At 43.6% G+C, this 25,643-nt stretch overlaps 2 protein-coding genes across 2 annotated transcripts; one reads left to right on the top strand and one right to left on the bottom strand.

Moving 5' to 3' along the window:
- Window positions 1-392: 392 nt before the first annotated feature.
- On the bottom strand, window positions 393-15,146 carry LOC142991881 (uncharacterized). Its single transcript, XM_076142050.1, has 12 exons — window positions 15,039-15,146; window positions 10,164-10,257; window positions 9,144-9,731; window positions 8,165-8,755; window positions 7,562-7,777; window positions 7,056-7,131; window positions 1,989-2,155; window positions 1,637-1,740; window positions 1,334-1,444; window positions 1,030-1,100; window positions 790-888; window positions 393-465 (listed from the first exon to the last, which is right to left on the bottom strand). Exons 1-12 carry the CDS (start codon window positions 15,144-15,146, stop codon window positions 393-395), a joined length of 2,298 nt encoding a protein of 765 aa, XP_075998165.1.
- Window positions 15,147-19,191: 4,045 nt separating this feature from the next.
- LOC142992068 (ETS domain-containing protein Elk-3-like) lies at window positions 19,192-25,593 on the top strand. The gene is made up of 5 exons (XM_076142356.1): window positions 19,192-19,604; window positions 21,199-21,407; window positions 21,705-22,478; window positions 23,829-23,951; window positions 24,776-25,593. The coding sequence occupies exons 2-5, from the start codon at window positions 21,201-21,203 to the stop codon at window positions 24,872-24,874; spliced, it is 1,203 nt and encodes a 400-aa protein (XP_075998471.1). The 5' UTR covers window positions 19,192-19,604; window positions 21,199-21,200; the 3' UTR covers window positions 24,875-25,593.
- The last annotated feature ends 50 nt before the right edge of the window (window positions 25,594-25,643 follow it).

The following is a 25,643-nucleotide window of genomic DNA, read 5'->3' as shown; positions in this document are numbered from 1 at the left end:
TGGCATGTGATAAATCTTCCAGAAGTGTAATTTTGGTTACATTTGGTATCTGTACAGATGACTGCTTCATTTAAAGTATAACTACAATTAACACTTTCCTGCCATACATAATGGTGTTGTCGTGTGCGTGTATATTAAGCTTGAAGATGATTTTCAGGCAGAAAAAATTGTTTTCCAGCACGTTTTTGCAGGACTTACTACAGCTGAATGCTGGAATAGTGGAATTGTGGTTATCTGCAGACAATACATTGTTTAGGGGAAACCGCCCTGCATGCATAGTTTGCCAAAGAGGCCCTAATTTCTCAGGTACAGTTTTGGTGTGAACTCATATCTCAACCCTGAATACCCACACTGAGTATTCAGTACATACTGTGGTGAAGATGGAAGCGGTGTTATTCAATGAAGATGTCTTCAGTGGGACATGAGTAGCCAATGTGCTCTTTGTAATGCTGCTGGAATGCCCTCCTGTTGGAGAGGAGAAGAAAGACGGTAAAGACAGAGTCATGTCATGATCCTGTCACATCTAGTTTCCTGTTTTATTTTGTTGTTCTCCTCTCTGCTCTCATTTCTGTTAACTTCCTGCGCTTGTGGGTCTCCTGATTATGAGCGATTCAGGAGATGAGTTGAGGATATTTGTGATCCTAACAATCCCACTACTAGTAAGACTCAAAGGTTGTGTGGATTCATTTAAACTCTATTTTGTTACTCAGTCCCATGCAATTTTATTTTACTGCAATGTGTATCAAGTGGAATGAAATGTGTGTAGCTGGACTGTGAATGTTGTCTTACCCTACAGACTCCGCCAGACGACATAATGGGGTCTCTGACATTATCACATGACAGGCAAAGCGCTGTTGGTCAGGATGTTTGGTGATGAAACCAAAATACCTGCAGAACAATAATCAGTGTCAAACACCAATCTTTTCTTTTCTTTTCCTAAAACAGATGCAGTATTTCAGTGGTAAATCCTGCCGTCTTTTCTGTCTGTAAAGTCACACTACACACTAATGTAGGAGTGGTTTAACTCACCTTCTGTGTTTTGGATGACATCCACAGAATGAGATATTTTTCAGCTGGAAGAAATGGGAACATTGGTCCCCCTGAGTGGGACAGCAAGAAAAATACAATTCAATTGGATTTAAATTGCAGTCCAAAGTATAGCAGGTAATTCATTCTTTATTAATTTTTTGATTGAAAAAAGTAGATTCTGACATTCCAACAATTGTATACACTGATTCAATAAAGCTGAGGCTACTACTGCTCATGATTGAGAAGCTCTTCTTTCATCATCAGTATGAGCGTCACTTAAGGAAGGAAGGTTTCCTGCTCGTACCCTTGTAGCAGAGTGACACTGGTCTTGAACATTCATCTTCACTCCCTTCACACTGACTTCCAGCTTGCAGGCTGCAGGTGGCTCAGCTGCTAGCCGCCTGCTACAGGCTACCTGCTAACACATCAGTCAATCAGCAGACACATCTGAGGAAGCATCAGGGTAATATCTTCAAAACGTCATATTTATGTATACCTGACGTTTTAAAAGAAAAAATGTATCGCCTTGCAGTATAAGGAATATTTAAGTGCATGTAAACATACTGAGTGTTCTTCATGTAGTTATGTTCTTCACTGTATCTTTTACCTTTTGCATGGCAGCACACAGCACATCGTTGCCTTTGTGAGAGGGGACCTGAACTGAACCCAAGAAACGCACCACGAACAATTCTACCCAACCGTCTTTCTGCACTGTGATGAGAGAAGAAAAACACAGAAATAAATAAATATCACAATGTAAAATGTACACAGCTGATTTACAAATGTAAAAATAGCAAACAGTGCTCAAGTTAAGAATGTCTGATTTATGAACATTTGTACTTACAAACATCCAATATCCATAAAGCCTATTTTTCAGTTACGTTCAATATGTCATGGTTACAAAAGGCATCAAAATTCTACCTAAGTACTTTTTGGGAAAGGAAGGATGCAGGGTCTACCTTTAATACTATCTTTGGCCACCATGACAGCATAGTACGCAGGGAAAATGCCAGTGGCTCCTGTCCTCATGTTGTAACCCAGACACCACAGGTCCTCTGACTGCTTCATCATCAACACTGGGTCATCCTTCTCTAGACACAGCTCATCAGCATGACGAGGGACAAACCTGAAAACACACATGCACAATCCAATGCTCACACTCCCATTTGCATCTACGAATAATTTTGAGTTTCCAGTTCCTAATTCACCCAAGCTGGATGTCATTGGATGTGGGAGGAAACCCACACAAAGATAGGGATAGATCACGCAGCATGCAGACAGAAAAGACCCAGTTGGCCTGATTTGCATTCGGGCCTTATCTTCATATGAGGAGACCAAGCCTTAATTCATTAATTTTACACATACTTACACTTACCACAGGGACAGATATTTTCACCAACTTCACTTTGCCATTATTATTGTCAATCAAGGTGTGCAGACTCGCATGATGCTGTCTACATAGTCAGCTGCCTACATAGTCAGCATATTTGCTGTCTACGTAGGCAGCTTATTGGGACACCCTTCGTTGCTACAGATATTTCACTGTAAATCACCAAATCCATTACTCCATTACTGTAACAGTTTTAAGCTATGCCTAATTTCACTTACAAGTCATTTATTTCAGATATGTTATACGGATTTCCATCCTTGGGATGCATATATTTGATATCTTTGTCAACACTGGGCATTTCATTATAATCTACAATAAAACTTTATAAAGAAGAAACCATTGATATTCACCTAAGTTTAAGTAGCAAGTTTTATTCCAAAAATAATAACAATAACTGTATTTGTGTCGCACCTTCAAAAAAAAATTGTTTACAAAAGTGCTTTGACATACAAGCTTAACAGAAATGAGGTAATTAATAATATAACACATGACATTACAGAAATATGAATATATATTAATACAAATAAAGGGACACAGAGTTTTCCAATGTGTTGTTGGGGCTATTGATGGCTGCCATGTCCACAATTAGGTTCCAGGTGAGCCAGGTGCTTAAATCCTTAAATGCTTCCAGTGCAGGTTTGTCCCTAAAAGTGAAGAGAACACTCATGTTTACCAAAAAAAATGAGTGAACTGCCTGACAGATAAGTGCCAGTAATGGCTGTGATAGATTAGTTTAATAATCCTGTTTCCATGTTAGTGTTAACGCAGCGCTAGCACTAGCTAGCCCAACCCATTAGAAACAATGGGCCGAGGCAACACAACTAGCTAACATGCTAATCCACTAAAAATATCGATGTACAAAAATGTCAAAATTAGCATATATAGAGCTCATGTACAAATTTCACCATTTTGCACAACTCTACAGTAGTTGAAATAACTTACGCTTGAAAATTACTTTGCGGTCGCTCCCCTCTCGCCTGTGTCCGCCATTGTGGATCGAAATACAATAAGACAATAAGACAATTCAATCAAATCAATCTCATATCAGAACTGGTGAACTCTCTGTCACATTGACCCTTTGTATTCTGCTTTAAAGAAATGTACACAGACAAACCATTACAAGTAAATGAATGTTTATTACTAACTAAATGGACTCGCACCTGAATGAATGAAGTAATGACTGCAATCATGAAATGAAGGTGTAGCAGAGTCAACACATGAAATATAATGGGATTTAGGCCAGTTTAAAATTATGAATGAGCAATGGTGAATGATGGAAAGGAATTCATCTGAACAATTTGTACGCAGTTATGAAATTATCAAGCAGTCTGAATTTCCTATCAATCTGAGCTACGTGACACCAACTCTTGGTGGAATTTTCATGCAGAGATATCAAAACCTGTGTTCTTGGAAAGTTCTTGCCTGACCACCACGCTGGAAGAGTGGAGGGGTGTCAGCAGCTCTCTCTCTCAGTTGACCCGATGTTGACCAGTTGATGATGGCAAAACCAGAAGATAGGTTTCAGCGGATTCTTCACAACTAAACTGGTCTGACATCCAGAGTTGGTTGAGAGGGCTCAGTTGGAAATCCCAGTGGCAGGATTTCTATGCATCAGGCAGTTGAGATCAGAAGGTCTTTGAGCCGTTACTTCAAGCTCTGAGTTACAGGAAATTGAAATATCCAACACAATAACTATGAAAAATAGTTATTGTGTACGCCAACCACTGACGAAACTCAATTTACAACTGTTGCGAAACGCCCTATGTTCGAATCCTTCATATCCAAAATTCACCATTCACCCATTGAAATGTTTAAATCAAATGAAGGAAATGAATGAACATGAATACAGACATGAGACATAAAAGCAACATTCCCGTAAACAACGACTTTGGCTTTTATACATCTAAATTAATGATAGGATGTATGATAATGATATGATCTATATTACAATGCAGTTGAAATTGTAATCATCTAAACAATTCATTGTAACAAAAACTAGGATTATAAGAAATAACAAGGAATATACAAAGTGTTAATTCAGTGCAGAAAGAGCACATGACATGACGTGAAACATCTCTAACAGGGGCCAGTGTTGCTCTATTGTAGGCTTTTCATAAATTTGTTCAATCATATTTTGGCCAATTGCGGTCATAGAAACTTCAAAGTTAGATTAATTGTGCATGATTTCCTGAATAATAATGTGCTTTGTAAGATGCTTACATCCTTCTTAACTATTTTTACAAACATGGACTGAGCATATGAGGGACTAAGATTAGCCTCAAGAATTTGGGAAAATTGCCGATTTCGAGATTGTGTTCTTTGGAGACAGCATTAGGAAAGGGGAATTGTGTGTCAAACAATTTGATGACATCACTTTGTCCGGTATCACAGTCTCTTTTGTCTCTTGGTTATTTTTGATTGGTAAAATGTCTGCAAAAGTGTCATAAATTCAGTTTCCTGGCACGAAAAAGGTGAAAGTAGTTCAGTTGGAGATGAGTTGAAGGTTTTATTTTGGCAAGGACATAACTGTCCATTATCACATTCTGGAGAGCTAAGTCCTTTCCTCTGAGACTGCTGTTAAGCACACCCTGTGTTCAAGTAAGTCTCTGTGTAGAAAATAAAAATTTAATTTCTTTTTGATTTTTATATTCCACAATGTGACATTGGGTCTCCCACAGGGAGAATGGCCACAGTAAAAGCTTAAATTTAACAATAAAAGCTAAATAAACTGTACATAAAGTAGACAATGGCAAACAACATATCAGTCAACTAGTGAGATGGAGCTATGAAGACCTTGAGTGTAATGGAGATTTTAAATGATAGAAAAACAGTTGCATGAATCAGAGAGAATATCTAGGATAGCCAGACAGGAGGACACCAAATGAGATGTTGTTTTTGGGTTGAGTTTTGAATTGGATATTGAGTGAGGACCGAGTGTTATGTATAACAGACAGTGGGTGTAGCAGGTAGACGGGTGTTAGACCGGGAAGGGTTTTGTAAATGAGAGAAAACCAGTAAATGTTATGACGGGTGTGGAGGGAGGGCCATTTGACCAAAGTGTACAGATTGCAGTGGTGTGAATCAATAGGTGCATTTGTGGCAAACCGGATAGCAGAGTTGTAAAGGGTGTCAAGCTTGGATAGAGTGCCTCTCTAATAAGTTCGGTCAATAAGAGAGGTGAAGGTAAAATAGTTTCTATAAAGAAATCAAAGTTTGGTCTTTACCTTAGACTGTAACTTTAAGATGAGAAAATGACGCATGTTGTCGAGCCAGATCCCCGCATACTTATAGAAAGTGACCTGATCTGGGACATTGGACAATATTGCTTTATTTTATATATATTTTATATATTTATATGATATATATATCGTCACCATATAGGTGAATAAATTAGTTACCAGCAGCCTGAGAAATATCATTGATACATTTAGAGAAAAGCGTGGGACCAAGTATGGAGCCTTGGGGGACACCCTTCGTAACTGGGAGAGAGTGAGAGGAAACATTTTCAAACCTTACTCGTTGCACCCGGTGAGAGAGACAGTAAGAAATCCAAAGAAGGTGAGTAATTAGTGATCCCCATACTGCCCTGTCTGTTTATGAGGATGGGATGATCAACAGTGTCAAAAGCTTTAGCAAGTTCAACTAACATTGCAGCACACTGTTGTTTTGCATCTAATGGTCATGTAATATCATTGCAAGCATTTAAAGTAGCAGTAACACAGCCATACCGAGAACGAAAACCAGACTGCACCCGAGGTTGTATACCATGTGTTTCTAGATGTTGGTTAGCTGTTTGTTAACAAGCTTTTCAAATACCCTCGACACACAAGGCAAGCCAGAGATGGGCCTGTAATGGGTTGGGTCAGCCTGATCACCGCCTTTAAACAGAGGAAGCACAGTTGCTTCTTGATGATTGGTATCTGACTGCCTCACTCACTCAACCTCTTGCCAGAGCTCCAGATCAGCATGTTCTCACCCATAGAGAAACATGAGTAGTCCCCTTCTTCTTTTGCTACAGAGATCAAGCTCCACAAATATACTACTGTATATGTAGACAGATCAGTAAAGGATGAAATAAATGTGGAAGACTGTTGAATACTGTTGAACAGTGGATCACTAGTTCCCTCAGCCTGACATGCTTGCTCCTGCAATGACATCAGCGTGTATAATTAATTATCTATAAGCATTTGTTTGTATTTTGCTTTGTTTGTAGTAAAATGGACTGACTGAAATTTACTTGAAATGTGTTTATTTCTCCGGAATTTTATTGATTGTGATTGTGAATTGTGAATAATAGTTGAGTTTGAAGAGGTTATTTATTTGTGTTTGAATATGACTTCCTTGCCTATATTGATCTGAATACCATTATCTGTTTGTTCCAGCACATTCAAAGAAAACATTCCAAGAAGTCTAAAACAAACGCCGATCTTAACAGCAAACTGAATCCTGTCTCTGTCTTCAGTAGCCATCTGACCATGGCTTTAGTCCTACCCAGAACCTTATAATAAATTGGTGGATGTCAGTTTTACTCACTGTTTGTAACTTCTGACCACCTTAATCCGCACTTTCTCTCGTAGAGCTGAAGAAATCTTATTCAATTATCTGATGGGTGGTTTGTGTATGTATTTACGCTAACCTGTGACGAGCTCTGTGACTCTGTTGTCTCTCCACTCCATCCAGAACACAGGAGAACACACCGAATGACGCAGCACCTGAAACATAAAGGATATACAGTAAGCTATACTTGTATTCACTCTTCCTTTACTCAACCTCAAGATGCGCTTAACTCCTTTTCTTCATTTCTGTTTTCCTGTGCAGTTCCCTGGTTTCCTTGTTTTAGTTCCAGTTATTTATTTTCCTGCTTGTTCGTTTGTCCTCATCTGAAACCATATCCCTGATCACTAGTTGCTTGTCTTGCGAGATCTGACACTGAAAGGAAATATGCAATTCTGGGCACTTATTTTAGGTGTTCATACTAGTGGCATTGCATCATATCAAATGTATTTTGTGTTGCTACTGTGTGCAGAATATAAAGGATATCGAGAATATAAAACTGTGAAATTTGTACAGTAGAGTTTATATAAAAATAAACTCATCAGAGGTGATTAGACTTAACTTCAACATTGAAAACAGGAAACTAACCAGTAGTGCTGTAATGGCTACTGCCATTGACAAACACATTGATGAACTTCCTGGTCCTAGGTGCTCTAGCCCCTCCTTTGTTAGACTCGTCTTCTTCTTCTTCCATGGTCGTGGTTACATTTACTTTGGATTCCTTACTTATCTTCACCAATTCCCCCCGCCTCCTTTTCACTTCCCAAAGTTCTTTTCTTCTTTTTTCCTCTTCTTTCCTTCTTTCTAGGAGCAGAAAACAAGAAAGAATTAACACCAAACTATAATTTCTACATTGAGAATCAAAGAGCCCTCTTTAACCTGTGCACTAAGTTTACAATTAAAATCGAAGAACAATATTTTGTAATAACAAAGAAACATAGTACAATACAAAATGGCACAAAGATTAAGAAGGTACATTAAATAGGGCTTTTGACTGGAAAGACTTTGATACCTTGGTAGCAAAGTAACTGAACCAAGAAAGTCAAAGTTCATAAAGTAAAAGTAATTTTGAGTACTTAATGCTGTAAGTTTGATTTAGTCCAATAGAACTGAAGTAAAAAGGTGTTACCTGCACTACATAGCTTTGTAGACACAAACCTGTCCAAGCCTTTCCCGAATCTTCCTTATTACCTTGCTTCTTCCGATCCTCTCTTCTCTTCCTCTCCTGCTCATACTCTGGGTCTTCTTCCTCATTGGCTGACTGGTAGACTGTCTCTGCGTCACTGTCATCATTGCACTTATTGTAGCTGGGGAAGCATTCCTTCAGGCTGACTAGCTCCAATTGATCATTTTCATCCACTACCAGAGTGTATTTCACAGAATCATAATTGAACCCTGCCGTAACTTCAGTTACACATACTGTCTGCATGGGCAAAGGATTTCCCTGAGTGACAGAGCTGGAACCATCCTGCTCAGCTTTTATTTCCAGTCTTGCTGTTGGATCTACCTCTTGGACACTGGACTTGGAACTGTCCAGCTTACCTTTTTCATCTGAGCAAAGGCAGAAAGTTTGAACGCTGTTGCTGTTAGTGGACGGGGTTGGATCTCCCTTTCCTTCTTCCTCTGTGATGTCAGGGATGATTGGTTGAGGCAGGATTGGATGCAGGGCCACTGGTGGGGGACCCTCTGTGTCTGAGCCGAGAGACATTCTGTTTGACGACGTATCACTGCTAGATTGGGATCGGACGGGGGGAAGGTCCTGGTTTCTGTCATGGTTTTGACCTAGGAATAGAAAATATAGATGGGGAAGGGCAGCACTAAAGAGAGCAAATGGAAATGTTTGAGTGAATACAATGTTGATGTTTTTGAAATGTTGATGGTGGGATCAATTAAAATTACCTTAAGTTTTGGAACAATGTATTTTGTATTTATATTTTCCATTAAGGTTGGTGTTACTTTTGAAGAAATTGACAAAAACAAATGAAAACATATCTCCCAACGTTAAGATACAATTCAAATAGAATCTGACCCCTTTTCTAATTGTTTAATGTATTTCTAAATGAAAATTTTTCTTAGTATGTCAACCACTAAACTCAGTATGTTAACCCTCTCTCAAAATGTTGATAACTAGATAATCGAGGTGTGAGTAAAACTTTTAAGTGCTTATTACCTGGGTCTTTGGTCCTGTCCTGTTTTCGAGGTACCACAGGTGTGCGTGGGACCACCATGGCAGGAAGATAGACATCCTGGTGTGTATTGTTTGGCTTAACTCCCCCTCCTCTGTTACTGCCGCGAGAAACAACTTTTCCCTTTCCATCCGTTCCTCTACTTTTCGGTCCATTTGCCTCTCTGGACTTCTGATAACCGCTCCTCTCCTTCTCCTTCTCCTTCTCCTTCTCCTTCTCCTTCTCCTTCCCCCTGAACTCGTCGCAGAGCCTTCCCCCTCTTCTGTCCTCCTTCCCTCCACTTAGTCCATCTCTCCCTCTGAACTCCCCAAGAGTCTTCTCTCTCATTGCTACTGATGCTCCTCGTCCTCCCCCTCTTCCTCCTGCTCCTACTCCTCTCCGTTGATTCCTCTGTGTGCTGGTGGGGTGTGTGTTCACAGCTGCAGCAGACTGTCTGTCCCGTAGCCGAGTGCGCGTGTCTGCAGTTTTACTGTGTGTGTTGCCTCTGCTGTCTGGCCCATGGGCTGGGGGTTGTTTGGGGGCTTGGTGTCGGGTGCTGTGCCGGACTTTGTCCTCTGCTTTTAATTGGAAATCTGGTGATTTGTAGCAAATACGTTAATCAGATTATGTGTTAGGTAATCAGAAGTATACAAGAGGATTCTGAACAGAACTGAAATTAGATTTATGTAATCAAATACAAATTCCAGACAATACAAGATTAAAAATGATTCTCTTTGGCGGAATATCTTCACTTCAGCTTTGAGAAAATGTTGTTGTTCCTGTACTGTAATGCAGCTTTGTACTGACAATAGATACGATAGTGGAGGTAATGATCTTTCCAGTAACTAGTAAGTAACTATATTAATTAGGGATAGCCCCTGCTCTTTGGGAATTTGAGCCGTCGTTACATGGCGATCAAGTACCAAATTACTATCCAGAGTATTTCAATCAGTATCACCATCAACGTTCCAGTCCAGTGATTACATTTTAATTTAAGGCTGACTACCCGAATGACTGAGATGAACCTTCACAGGCTAGTATACCTGTTACATGTGGGGAGGAAGAGTGGGATTCATTCCAGCTGTCCTTCTTGCCTAAGGAGTTATTGTTTATGGAGTCCTGGATAGAGGTGACAAGGCAGAGCATCACTGTTAAGAGCAAAATTATGTGACTGCGTTAAACACAAACACACACACGCACACACAGAAAAGGAAGCGCAAGAGAGAGAGAGAGAGAGAGAGGGCTCCTTCATTGGATCACTTGATTATCCAAAGTTTCTCAATTCCAGGGGATTTTTCTGGAAACCATATGTCAGTGGCCACTGACAAATTGATTACATGAATGAAAACAAGGTGGCTAGTTCTCTTGCCTCACAGCAAGAAGGTCCTGTGTTCAATTCTCTGTTCTGTGTTTGCATGACATGCAAACCCCAAGGCTGCCCCAGACATGCAGCTTAGGTGAACTGGAAACTCTAAATTGCATTTGCCCACGATGCTGGCACACTATTCAGGGTGTACTCTGCCCCTCACCTCATGACAGCTGGGATAGCCTCCAGCAACCCTGCAACGTGAGGCAGGGAGTGCTCAGGATAAGCGGGGATAGAGTATTAAAAAAATAACAAGGAAGAATAGAAAGTATTACACAATAAAAACAAATTCAAGTGGTTAGTGAAGTACATATGCATGTACATTATGCCTAAGGCGGCCCTAGCCTGTGTCAGGGACTGTAACATGGGATGGTTTTGGTTTCAGGGACTCTTAACTGTTACAATGTTTTGTATTTATCTCATATTTGTTATGTTCATATGTGTTTATTTGATTTAGTTTCTACAAAAAAAGAGAGGTGACCTACCTAAGAAAATAACAAAAATAAGGCATGACCATGATTTACGATGCAAGGGGACAAGATAACACAGATCATCAGGGATATATAAAGCTATATTAAAGTCACCAACATTGAGGCATGATATGTTCAGCATTGGCTGTGACAGAGCACTGACTCAGGAATGTGTGGCATCAGGGTACCATGCCTCAGGAGTAACTTGGTACTTTATTAGCCTATGTTAACTTAAATAAACGAGCAAAGCCCAAGGGTTTGTTCGTTGTAGAGCTTAATGATGTCATTAAAAGGCAAGTATCTAAAAACCTGCAGCATGATCAAGTGCAGACAGCCCCCCTCTCCAGTTCAATCAATAGCTCAGCCTGTAGTTAGTTTGGGACCAGTGCAGGTCATCGTCAAGTCACAAGTGAACTGGAGTTCACTCGGGCCAGGACCACCTCCCAAAACTAGTTTCAGTCTGGTTATTTTGGTCCCACCCAAGTGCGACTGCAGTATTCAGATGTGATCAAGTGGATTGTTCCAAGAGGGGAAGTGGCTGTAAGTGTAAATATGCTCATTACATTTTCAAATGAAGACCTCCAGCATTGATTGAGTGAGAAATGTAACCTGTACCTGGAAAATGGATTCACTAAATTAAAGACTTCATAATCTACAGGGAGATACACATTATTATCACTTTCTCTGGCGTTGTTGCTATAATTAAACACAGGCAGATGAGTCTCCATTATATTTGTCTCTGTCTGATGATGTCATTGCTTGGAAGAGGATGGAGCATCATTCCGGAAGTGAGTCGAGGCTGAACAGAACCATGCTGACTCACAAGCTGACCTCCCATCATGCATCTGCACCCTCTGCCACACACTAACACACACCCTGCTCTGTTGCTATGGTTACGCAGCAAGAGAGAGAGAGAGAGTGAGAGAGAGAGAGAGAGAGAGAGAGAGAGAGAGAGAGAGCAACATGATCAGGGTAACGTGATCATGATGATCACTTCAGTATGCAGGTACAGTCTATTGATGAGCCTATAGACTCTACTAATAACATCACTGACTGACAACATATTGTTAATATTAACACTATAACTTTCAATCAGTCAGAGATATGAGACACTGTCACAAAGCGCAGAGTTTAATGAAACTACAAGTTAGGATTCCCAACATTTTCTAGCCTATAATATTCCCATTCCAAAATTCTGGCTGCAGTAGAGTTGTTGAGCTCTCATGTCGATTTATTTATGGCATGGAAAGGAAAGGAAAGAAAACACCCAGAGCTCTATACACCAGATATGTTACTCATGGTGAGAGAGAGCTGATGGCCATATGTTGTTCTTTGTATTTGTGTATGTGTGTAACTTACAAAGGATCAAAAAGCTCTGAACTGTTTTAAATTAAACTGTGTGGAAGTGTGTGACATAGGGAAGAGAGGGAAGAGAGATACATTTTAAAGGACCCAGTGACATTGGGATCTCAGTGAAAATAACAAATCAGGAATATGTAACTTTGTCCAGATCTGTTGCCTCCAAGATTCAAACCCCAAGCAAAACCTTTCTGTGTGTAGTTTCCATAGTAGTTAGGATGGAGAGGAAGACTCTCACTACATTACATTACGATCATTTGGCAGACGCTTTTATCCAAAGCGACTTACATTACATTACCACCCTTCGCAGAGGGGGGAGCAATTGAGGGTGCCTTGCTCAAGGGCACCTTGGCAGGGGCTCGAACCGGCGATCCTCCGGTTCCCAAGCGGAAGCACTACCCACTGAGCCACTGCCTCCCCTACTACAGTAGTGTTTGATCAGTGTGTTCAGCCTTGGCGCTCTTATGAGCAGCCATTTAATTTGTACTACTTTTTCATCCAATGTTTATGCACATCCACATAATAAATACAGATTGCTTACCTCTGCTATGCTATTAAAAGCCACTTGGGGCATCATTTATTTGAAATGTAATGAATGCAGACTGAATTGTTTGATGAAAAGGCACCTTTTTTTGCTACCCTTGAATATAACTAAATAGCTGATGAACAGGATGTGTCAGAGAGTGATTAGCTGGCCTGAGTTTAGTTAAGCTTTAGACAGGTTTAGCTTAGCCTTAGCTTGGCCCAGTGGCAGTCTGAGTCTAGTCAGAGGATGGAGCACAGCAGCTGATTCTTTCTTTCTCTTACTATTCTGTCCCAGCTGTCACTTGGTGTACCTGCTCTCTCCTGTGCTCCTTCTGACCAAACCTCTGGTCTGTGGGCCAACCACAGTCTGAGTGCCAGGCCATCGACTGTTCTCTTGGCTGCTGGGCTGTCTGTCTCTTTGTCTGAAGGCTCCCCACCCCGGTAGAGCGTTGAGTGGGTCGACCCACACGGCTCCCAGAATCCCTCCAGCATCCTGCCATGCTGCGGCCTTCAGGTCTATCTCAAGTCTAACCTGTAGAGATATTCACACCTACAGGCAACATAAGGTTTCCAATTCACCTAAATTCCATGTTCTTTGAACTGTGGGAGTAAACGGGAGCACCTAGAGGAAACCCACACAGCCACAGGGACACTGGCAAGCTCCACATAGAAAGGTCCCAGCTAGATTGAAACAGATGACCTTTTAAGGTGACAGTCAGCTTTATGTTTAAAGCGGGTCAGTCTACTAATCAATTAAAGAGAAGGCAGTGTTTCCTGAAAACAGCATCCCATTTATCATCATCAGCAAGTTGGCAAAAACACTATTAGGGGAATATTGATGTATGTGATCGACTTGGAAGCAAATTCGAGTGCAATTGTCAAGAAGAAAAGATCATTTCATTAACAATTATCCTGAATTAATCACAATCCAACTTCAAACCATGTCTCCACTAGAGTTCAGCTGTTGACAGTGCATGGCAGATCTGACTCGTTGTCTGTAAACTCTGGGACCATCATGCTCCTAGGACCTAGGTGATCCCTCGGAACAGATAAGGTTTGGATTTGTCTGCCAAGGACATTTCAACAGAGACACAGCAGATCTCCAACAGGTACTTTCAAACAGAAAGAGACAGGAAAGATGATCTATTGTTTTGTATAGTAATCAAATCTCAAATGAACCTGTGTTAAGTGGTTTAAGAGAATTATGCTGATGGAGAATCCAGATGAGGACTAACCCACTTTCCCTGATCCGAGCTAACACAGTGATCAGATGCAGGTAAAGGGATAAACCAGCATGCTAATACTACTATACCGAGCATCACATCTTCTTCTTTAAGATCCTGTCCCAACTGAACCAAGTATAAGAAGAAGAAACCTTGTATGTCATTGTCACAAGTACAACAAAATGTGTTCTCTGCATTTAACCCATATCACTATGACTAGCATAGGGCTGTCAAAGCAACCAAGGAACGATTCAGCACAGTGCTTTGATCAAGGGCAACGGCAGGAGGAATTGTATGTTTTTGTTGGGTTCAGGGGCGGCTTTGAGATTTGAATCAAGGACCTTCTGGTTGTAAAGCAAAGCGAGCGCTAGCCACCATGCTACCATCTATTTAATGAGATTATACAGCAGCCTGGGGAACAAGAGACACAAGCATCACAGTCAGTCTTCACAACAGCCCCACTGTCCTGTAAAAGTGTCCTCAAACAAGGCACTGAAACCCTATCTGCTCACTCACATGCGAACACATCAGATAAGATTCAATACATGTAATAGCTAAATGCTCATGATGTCAATTACCCAAAACAGAACAGAAGAGTGTGTGGGCCTGTAGAGCTCTGTGAGACATTGTCTGTGATACTAGACAATACAAATAAACTGGATTTGACATTGACAGAAGTGCTAGAAAATATTGCTAGAGCTGCGCTATTTTGAAAACTGACACATATAACAGATACACGGTGAACTAATGCTGTGTCACTGTGAGGAGAGCATCCATCCAGCAAACACACACACACACACACACGCTCGCACATAGATTAAACCTCTTAACAGATCATTATTAAATTCTAAATACAGGATCCATCCAGTATTTCGTAGATTAGAATCGTTTACACCATTCAAACAGTATATGTAGCATTTAAAAACAGTGGCCCCTCCCAATCCACCACAGCCTTACCTGGGTGCCAGCTTGGGGCATCTGCGGGAATAGAGCCAGGGTGGTGGGTCTGGTGGGTCTGGTGGGTCTGGCGGCTCTGGTGGGTCTGGTGGGTCGATATTTGTCCATGGCAAGGCAGGATAATCCCCCTCCGAGAGGTGACTTGCGTCCTGCCACCCTCCTCCTCCTCTCCTCCCTTATCTTAAGCCAGCGTCGGCCACACAGCTGAGGCTTCCTCCACCCTCACGTCACTCAGCTCCCTCTCTTCCGCCTCGGTCTCCCTCAGCATCCATCAACTACGAGCTGAGCCTCTGGACACACCCCTTCTTCCCTGTCCCTGCATCATCATTGGTTCAGAGCAAAGCAGAGCAGAAGGGGAAGACAGAGCAGCAGAGAGAGGAAGGAGGAGAACAGAGATGGCTGTTGTGAATTAGAGATACAGAGAGAAGGAAGCAGGGAAGAGGGATGCAGAGAGATGGTGATGGAGAGACAGAGGGAGGAGGAAGTCAGGTCTTATCCAATCACAGCCAAGCATGACATCATTGGATCATGTGGTTGGGACATTTTCTGTAAGGATAACAAACATGGTGCGTGCGTGCGTGCGTGCCTACGTGCCTGCGTGCGTGCGTGCGTGCGTGCGTGCGTGCGTGCGTGCGTGCGTGCGTGCGTGCGTGTCTGTGTTTGTGTGTCCTATGTGATTATGCAGTAACGATAAAATCAGTCAGGGAGAGAGACATGCCAGTCAGTAATCCGATCAGTTACTGTAAGTCTGTGATTAATTTAGACAACAAACAGTGAGTCAGTCTATGCCCAAGCCAGCCATTTAGTTATTAAATCAGCCAACAAGCCAGCCAACCATTCATTCAATGCAGTAACTAACAGTCAACCAGTCATTCAGACCACCAGTCAACCAGAAAAACTTCCATAAGATATTCCCAATAATCAAACCAAGCAGTCCACCATTTTGTTGACAAATCTCTTTACTTTCAATAAATCACTATATGCCTCAACCAGTAACCAGCTATTAATTAGCTTTCTATATGCTAACATTCTCTCCTCCCTTATATTTTACTACTATAGTGCGAGAAACAAATAATGCAAATGATGGCACAGTTGTTAATGACGTCATCATCATGATTGATGTCATTTTTGTTAATGACTCTGTCATGAATTATTGGATTACATAAATTAGAACACAGTTTGGATACATTTTGTCGCAGGTGTTTATGATGTCGTTGTGAATGATATCACAGTTGTCGATTACATCATAATTTATTATGGAAATGAAAGAGCAGTTAGCAGTCCATACTTTGTTTGTTACATGTGTCTGTTGTAAGGAGAACATTGAATAACATTTTGGAATATTGATAAGACAAGTTTGATCATCATTTGGGGGAAATCATTTTTTTTTTGTTTTATTAATTGAATAATTGAATTGAATAAAAAAATCTGTCGACTAATAGACTAATCGGAAAATATATCTGTAGATTAATCGATGAAAAAATAATCGTTAGGTGGAACCCTATCCATAACTATCACAGAGCCGGTATACTCCAACCTCAGCCACATTCTGCACTTCTTACAGATTGATTATCCCGAAGCAAAGTTCATCCTCTTAGACTCAATTTTACAACATCCATCCCCCATTCACGCAATCAGAAACTTGTCATCTCAGCAGGCATTAATAACAGAGAGCAGCACCCCACCAAGTCAGCCATAAAACAGCTGCAGGGTTTCTGGAGCACAGTCAAAATCAAATTCCCAAATGACTCCATATACACTGTAATTATGAACTATTCAGACTGCCTCCCCAAGGAAGAGCACGAGCATCTGAAAATGCTTAACCAATACATCCTTTCAAAAAGTAACCCTTTACAGGATCTCCACAGACTGTGTGTCAGTGTGGATGGCACTAACCACATCCACTGGACCACAGAACAGCGCCAGCAGTCTTTTAACAATACTGGCTGCAGCAGTTTAACTTGGAGTGATGGCACAATGCCAGGGCCAAGAGGACCCGCACACCAGCATTTTTAATCTGCCCAAACACTTTATGCTTTCTGGCCCAAAGGAGGAGCTGCTGCTGAATGGTCTGACTTATTCCTGCCTCAGTTCCGAGAAACAGGGTTTCTTATGCCGGATATCCACTCGTCTAACAAAAAATGTAAATAAATATTTGGATATTTGGAAATATTTGGATTACTTGGACAATGTGGATGACCACCAACATACACTCTGCCACCACTTCAGAGGAAAATCTCACAACCAATCAATAACCTTATCAGACTCAACAACAGAATTACCTGTGCTAATCCTCATAGTCAAATAATCCCCAAACCAAATTTAACACAACAACAGCAACAGGCAATCCAAACATTGTTAAATAATAAGGACATATTTATTAAACCAGCTGACAAGAGGTCCTGCATTGTGCCAATACATACACAAAACAAATTATACAACACACATCATTACACACCCAGCACACACTCACTACAGACCCAAACCAAGAACAGGATCACTGTTAGACTCAGACACACCCCAACCAAGACAGTTCAGATCTCCCTACCAAACATTCACAAGGATCAGAGAAGCGGATGGTACTGCATGAGATCCCCCCAGGGCATCACATTGTCTCGGGCTGTGGCAGTGAATCATACAACATCACGCAGTCAGTTCTTATTACTGAACCCCTTATCACAAACATACCATTGTTACATAAATGATTCTTATGATTTCATCCATTAAGTCTGACAACTCACAATCGCACAACGCATATATCTTTTCAACATGGACATAGACTGTTCTATCATAGACACACAGTTGGGTTTGGGGGCTGTGCGGGGAGCATCTGGAACCATGAACCATGGCTGTGCTGGATTGGCTGGACGTCATTTTAACTGGAAATAATTTTGAGTTCAACGACCAAAATTCCAGAGTCTCTTGGATGCCCTCTGGCGTATTGCTCCAGAACACTCAAGCTGTCTTTCTGAAGTCATCAGTCTCTTTCCACACCTCTCTCAGTGCTCTGATGGAAACTTCATAATGCACAGGATCATGGCAGCACGTTCCATCAGCATCAGAGCATCAGTCGGAGATTTAATGTGAGCAGAGGACATTGAAGATGTGCATGAGAAAGAGCTGGATTTGTGGTTTGATTTAGGTTTTGAGGTATTAAAAACATTGTCATCAGGTCCAATGTCATCTGAGGTTACAAGAGTTGTGTGCCACTTTGAGCAATGGAGTTTGCAATTGCTGCCCAGTTTCAGATAACAACACCTTTATTTCTTATGTGTAAAACCAATAACTCGTGGTTTTCTTTGGCCTCATCTCAGTTTCATTGATTGAACCAAGTTAGTTGCATTCTCCTTTGATCAGGAAAATTTTTTGTCTTCCTGACAATTGAATTCCAAATAATAAACCCATTTTCCCTTTTCCGAATACGTTACCTTTCCAACAGCGTCATCTTGTGACTGAACATCAGACTTGACAGACTTGTGTCCGACGTTCCGTTAGGATACGAAAATACTTGAAATAGTTGGTCGGGAAAAATGATCCTTATCCGTTTTAATGTTTCACAACATCCATTTTCAATCATTGAGCGAGTTCGCATTTAATCATACTGGCATTTTCTTCCGCTGTCCTTTTTTTCTTGTAGCTATTATTCATTCCACTATATGTCCTATTCCAATATATATTTTTTCAATTTGGGGTGTATTAACCAAAGGATAACATAGCAGGTTTTCACTCAGCTGGATGTGAGGTGCTGCTCGCCAACATGATTTTTTAATGTCTTGGATCACAAAATGTATTAATCTAAATGAAAATGTAAATCACGTTTTTCATCAACATCTGTACAATTTATAAACTGTGTAACCAACACTAGAACCCTCATCCACGATCTTTAAGATTTTGAGAATGAAGTCAGAATTCAGATTTTTATCTCGGGGGGCGGGGGGCGGGGGTCTTAAAAAAGTATACTTTTCTAAGACTCTTATAACATGAACCAGCGACAAATCAACTTAAAAATAGCTAGGTTGAAGTTTTCTCGCTCTGTTATTGCGCACATTCACCTCAGTTATGCGCATAAATTGGGCTGAGACTCAATAAATCGCAGTCTGGGCCCCATTCAGGCGAGAACATCTGGACTGAAAAAAATGGATGCATATGGCTAACGAGGCGTATTTGAACGCAGCATGGTTGCACGGGAGTGATGATGTCAGTGAGGCAGTGCTTGGGCCGCAGGGTTCGTGTGCGTGTGCGTGTGCGTGTAGTGTGTGTACTGGTTCGGAGCGGTAGTAAGGCCTTTTAGCTGGCAGAGAAGAAGAGGAAGAGGAGGGAGGAGGAGGAGGAGGAAAGTGTGTTTACACAGACGGCTAACTGCCTGGGGAATCATCGGGGAGAGGAAGTCAGCCGGCTCTGTCTGCCTGCTCCAACTTCCTGCTCTGAAAAAGAAAAAGCCTAGGATCTTATTTCACTCCAGCACAACTGTGTCGAGCCGAACTAAGCATGGAAAAACAAGGAATCCCAGCAGCTTCGCCATAAAGTTTCACGGAGGCGAAGACGGAACCGAGAGAGACACCGCAGGTAACGTCAAACCTTTACCCACGAAGAAGAGTTAAGCTTTGTTACTTAATGGCGCTTAAGAAGGTGAAACTAAGTCTATTTACTCGCTTACGTCGCCTCGGCTAAACTGTATGAATAATAACAGAACTGCGGAGAGGTTCTGGTTCCGCTTCAAGTCTCCGGTTCTTGTGTGTTTTCCAGTTTTTAACGCTCGTATAGTTTCGGAATCTTAAGGCTCTGACATGGAGACCCGCCGCCTTCCGGTGCGAGAAACATCTTGAAAATGAGTCAGAAAAGTGAGAAGAATGGAGTTCATAAGTCGACTTAAGACTTCAATACAAGAAGAGGAAAAAAAGGGGAGAGGGAGAAGAACAAAGACACAGAGCCGCTAAAGGCGCAGAACCCCGAGAGAGTTTAGAGTTTAGAGACGTATTTTTTTTATTTGCGCCGTGTGTGAACAGGAAGAGAGCAGATTTAGTCATGGCTAAGTAATGTCTGCACACACACACACACACACACACACACACATCTATAATCTCATTAAGGAGTTTCCGTTCAGTCGACACACTGGACGGCTTTGTGCGCACGAACACACGTCTGTCTCAGTCCGAACATCAGCAACGAACACGAACCCGAACCCGAACCGAACCACACCGGCATGTTAGAGCGACTCAGCCAGTATAAAAGGTTATTCTCGCTTTATTATATATTTAAAACCTCTATAAGAGCTTGTTAAACCTTCATGTGTTAGTTACTATGCTCTTACAAAGGTTATTATGGGATGACTCAAGTGTAGAAGCTGTCAATCACGGGGAGCTTCACCCTGCAGAGGAGAAGGGGGACAATGATTTGATCCTTTGACCTCCTCCCAGGGGGGTTTAGGTGGGAAGTGTGGCAGGATTTTGGGGGGGAAAGAGGGGAAGAGGCTCCCTCCTTCTGCAGGATCCCTCCTCTCCTCTCCTCTCCTCTCCTCTCCTCTCCTCATCGTTTGTCCTTGCAAAACAAGAATGGGAGGAAGTCCTGTCCTGGTTTTGGTGGGTTCACATGGCAGATTAGACAACTCCAGGGAGAGGTTGTGTCGGAAATGGGCTTCAGTTCTCTCTCCCTCTCTCTCTACGTAAATCATCAATCAGTGGCATCCACGGTTAGGAATCGAACCCGCCGTGTGTGTGTGCTGCTCTCCTGTCCTCTCCTGGAGTGTGTGAGCTGGTAGCAGGCAGGCAAGGGGAGCTGCTAGGTTGCACATTCCTGTATTAAAGGACTCTAACCCACCCTGGGCCCGTCATGCTTCCTGTGGAGAGAGGGCCAGGTTGAACCACAGCATATTTCAGGCTTGAGCTGTTGTTCCTCCTTCTCTTCTCACTGCTGCCGCTGCTACATAACACACACACACACGCACACTGTTCCATTCATCGGCGCCCTCCGCTCTTGGTTACACCACATGTTACAGCTCAAGTAGGCCAGTCGCCTTTCACTCGGTAACCTAATAACGCCGGCGTGCAGGAAAGAAATCAGGGAGGGAAAGTTTGAATGGAGATGAAACTGCAGCTTCTGTTGTGGTTCACACACTCCGCTCAGGTGTTGTTTACGTGTGTGTGTGTGTGTTCTGCTGCAGGTATGGACAGCGCCATCACCCTGTGGCAGTTCCTGCTGCAGCTGCTGTTGGATCAGAGTCACCAGCACCTGATCTGCTGGACGTCCACAGACGGAGAGTTCAAGCTGCTGAAGTCGGAGGAAGTGGCCAAGCTGTGGGGTCTGCGCAAGAACAAGACCAACATGAACTACGACAAGCTGAGCAGAGCCCTGCGCTACTACTACGACAAGGTGAGAGCTCCCATCAGCCACCTGCTCCCCTGCACGGAGGCGAGGAGGCCACGGGGAGGGAGGGACACGTTTCTATGAAAGCACACTGTCCGGACATGTTTATGCTGTTTGACTGTTTTAAGCCTCTGACAGACACTTCCACTTCCTCTTTCCTCCCCAGCCCACAGCAGAGCTCCGGTTGTGATGCGCCACGAACAAAAGCTGTTGTTTTCCGTGTGCAGTGGCTTTGGTGTGATGAATGTTTGGGGTTTGTCTTCGTGGTTCCGTCTCAAACTGTGTTGTCCTCTTTTTTTACAGAACATCATCAAGAAGGTGATCGGTCAGAAGTTTGTCTATAAGTTTGTCTCCTTCCCGGAAATCCTGAAAATGGACCCCCAGGCGGTGGAGATGGGTCTGGCTTCCGGCAGGTTGCCGCTCCAGGAAGGAGAATCCCCCGAGCTGGAGGTAGAGGAGGAGGAGGAGGAGGACGCCGAAGAGGAGGCCCAGAGGAGGACGCTAGCAGCTCTGGGAGCGCAGCCGTGCAGGAACGACTACCTCCGCTCGGGCCTGTACTCCTCCTTCAGCATCAGCTCCCTGCATAACCAGCCCGAGCTCCTCCGGGCCCTGAGGGAGCGCCAGGAGGAGCCGCGCTCCGTCATCCGCTTTGGCACCAACACCAACGAGAGGACCTCTCCTCTCTCAGCCAACTCCGAGTCTTACGCCTCCTCCAGGCTGCCCAAACACCCGCCTCTTCCCCGCTCCCCTTCCTCCCCTCACGCCCAGGTCCTCCAGGCCGGGCGAAGCTGGAGCCCCGCCGCCAAAGACCAGGATTTGGACCAGAGCTCCCAGCCCCTCAACCTGTCCTCCGGGCACAGGGAGCGAGCCCTGCAGCCGCCCGAGAAGAGGAGCGGCAGTAGCAGTAGTAACAGTAGTAACCACGGAGATGGACTCCCGCCCAAAAGCAAAAAGCCCAGAGCTCTGGAGATCTCCTCTCCCTCCATGCTGCTCTCAGGTAGCGACATCGGCTCCATCGCCCTCAACAGCCCGGCGCTGCCGTCCGGCTCGCTCACTCCGGCCTTCTTCACTGCACAGGTAAACAAAAGCTCTGTGAGCCAGAGTTCAGGCTCCAGAGGATCAGAAACTCATAACTCTCTGTTTAAGGTTGCTCTGTCATTGTTTTAGTGGAGGTTGTGTGTGAGCCGTGCCCACATTTATACAAACTAACTTCTGTCCACGTCACTGAGGGAGTAGGGATGATGTCACTCTGCTCCGAGCCCCACCGCCGAGTGGTAGTGAGAGATAAACAATCAGAGCTCAGAGGGAGAATAACTCCAGGCCGCCATGAGCCTCTGCTGCCTCTGTGCCGCTGTCCTGACTCGCTGTGGAGACACAAAGACAGCGTCCATGTCCTCCAGAGCAGACAGGCAGCACCTCGGGGCGTTCAGACGTCCGACAGCACTGGGCACGCCGCGCGGAAAGACGGAGCTTATATTTATTTAAGCCGTCACTGGAGCTGCCGTTTCCTCCCCGCTTAAATTAGAGATGTAAATGTGGAAATGTTGCCCGAACTCTTCATCGCAACAGAACTCCTCAAGAAGGAACATTTAACAGCTTATTATCTGTGTTCGCTCTGGGGATGAAACCTTCAAACCCGTCTCTGTAAGCTGGCAGCGGTCCTGTGAGGTCAAAGACAGAAGAAGTGTAGAATAATAATGTCAACAACGGTGGATTGATTGTAGTAATAGTTTGTTTTGATATCGGCCCTAATCTTAAACTCTGCACCAAACGCATTAAGAGTGAGTCCACAGTGAAGCAGGACGGAAACACACACACACACACACTCACACACACACACACACACACTCACACACACACACACACACACACACACACACACACACCGTCTTGTTTATAAAGGGTGCAAAAAAAAAAGTGAGATCAGGGGAAAACAAAGAGATTGAGTGAGATCTTCTGCTGCTCCGGCCTGTGAGAGGGGAAGAGGCCCTAAGTGATGCCATATGCTCCAATAATTCCATTAATAATGGGGAGAGCCGGGGCCGCGTCCCTGCACAACACTGGCTCACTTCTCTGAGGTGACACAGGGGAAAGAGAGGGGAGGAGGGAGAGGGAGGGAGAAATTGATTTCATATGTTTTCTCTCCGGTTGGCCTGTGGTGCTTGAGGATCCCCCCCTCCAATCAACAACCCCCATCACCCCCCCTCCCTCTCCCCTGTATTCTAGGGAGAAACCACAGACTTCCTCCTCGCTCTGTCAGTTTGTTTTTCCAAACGCCCCAGTACATGTTCATTTAGCGTCTGGGCCGGGATTCACGTGACCAAAGCAAGTCAGAGAGAGAGACGCTTCCCTGACCTGATGTCTCCTCCTGTCTCTCTCTCTCCCTCTCTCCCTCTCTCTCTCTCTCCTCTTCGTCCTCTCTCCTAGACTCCCTCCGGGTTGCTGCTGGCCCACAGTCCGCTCCTGTCGGGGATCCACTTCTGGAGCAGCCTGAGCCCCGTGGCCCCGCTCAGCCCCGCCCGGCTGCAGGGACACAGCTCCCTTTTCCAGGTGAGAGAGAGAGAGAGAGAGAACCCAGCAGAGATGTGAAGCTAGAAAGGGAAGAAAGAGATGAAAGTAAAGAGGGAGACTAGAATGGAAGGGGTGTTCAGAGGAGTATTCATTGCTTTACTGGTAGTGTTTTTAAAAAGCCGACCAGGAAGTTGAAACGCTGTCCTGGTGACATGAATCCACATTTACCCAAACCTACTCACTGATTGGTTCAAGACTCTTCTTTATCCTTTTACTGCACTCTCTTTTTCTCAAGCGGGTGCTTAGTTAAAGGCTACACAGGTATACTTAAATATGGAGAAAGCAAACATTATGGATTTGCAGTCTAGCAGACACCCAACAGTTGTTAAAGTAGTGTGTGTGGAGTGAGTAACTGGTCTGACAGAGGTGTCCTGTTTCAGCACTGGTGAGAGGGAGAGGAAATCCTGTGAATACTTCCTGTTTGAACCCAGGGGAGCCAGTCTGAACAGGGTGGACTGGTTTGAGAGCTGCTCCTCATTTGTGAAACACACACAAGAGCTACACACACACACACACACACATCGCAACAACCCCCCCGCCCCCTGTCCACATGGGTGCAAATCATAGCAGGTTCTTTGTGCACACTTATTGTTGACGTATTGTGTTGTGCGGAGGTACAGAGGGACAGAGAGACGAAAGGAAGAGGCACAATGTATGAAACAACAGGAAGCGGAGCGCAGTGACAATGCTGCAGTTCCTCACCGGAAAGCAGCAGCTTTCACAGAGCCTCCCTCCCTCCCTCCCTCCCTCCCTCCCTCCCCTCCTCCTCTCTAACTCTCAGCCTCTTTCTCTTTTCTCCACAGTTCCCTAGTCTAATCAACGGACACATGCCTGTCCCCCTGCCAAGCCTGGAAGGAACACCCTCCTCCCTGCTCCTGTCCCCTACCACTCACAAATCCTGATCCAGGGTCTGCAAGCCTCCCCTCCTCTCCCCTCCTCCCTCCCTCCCCAATCTCCTTCCATCTCTTGTCGAAAGCTTCTCGCCATCATTACCGTCGGCAGCCTTCTCTTGTTCGGTTTGTCCAAATTAGCTTCAAATGTTTAAAAGTCCTTCGAGACGATATGTGACCTCACTTTTTTGTTGTTGTTGTTGTTGTTGCACTCGAGTTGCTTCAGATTCCAGTGGTTGTAAGCACTTGGTCAAAGCCATAAGCCTCGATGTCTGAGAGACGTCTGGCTCTTTGTGAGACAGCACAGCACATTTCCACATGACCCTGTCCCCCGATGGACAGCAGTGAAGTGTAGCTCGCTGCAGAATACTCGCCGCTCACTCCGAGAAGAGAGCTTGATCCATTTAAATGTTTTTGTCCCCCGTCCCCTCTCCCCTCCCCAATTTATACTAACATGTGGAACGGGCTGTTTCACTTGTGTGTTATTGTATGTAATGTATGCACTATGCTTCTCAGATAGTACCGGCTGTGCCTTGTTGTCCTCTTTTCCTCTTTCAAAAAATATTTTAATGAAGACGAGATTTTACAATGAATGGAAAACCTTTGTAACGCTTGTAATGTTCTTTTTTTTATACTGGACTTGGTATACAGTATGTATTCTGTATCATTTTGTATTGTGAAGAATGTCTTGTAATTTTCAATAAATAAAGCATTGAATGCTTAAACGCCAACGTGCGCGTGTGTGTGCGTGTGTGTGTGTGTGTGTTCCCGAGAGAAATCA

Source organism: Genypterus blacodes, unplaced genomic scaffold (genome assembly GCF_046128005.1).
Source record: "Genypterus blacodes isolate CSIRO-AG114 ecotype Tasmania unplaced genomic scaffold, CSIRO-AGI_Gbla_v1 ptg000021l_1, whole genome shotgun sequence".
NCBI lineage: Eukaryota > Metazoa > Chordata > Actinopteri > Ophidiiformes > Ophidiidae > Genypterus > Genypterus blacodes.
This window is presented reverse-complemented; position numbering and strand designations above follow the sequence as displayed.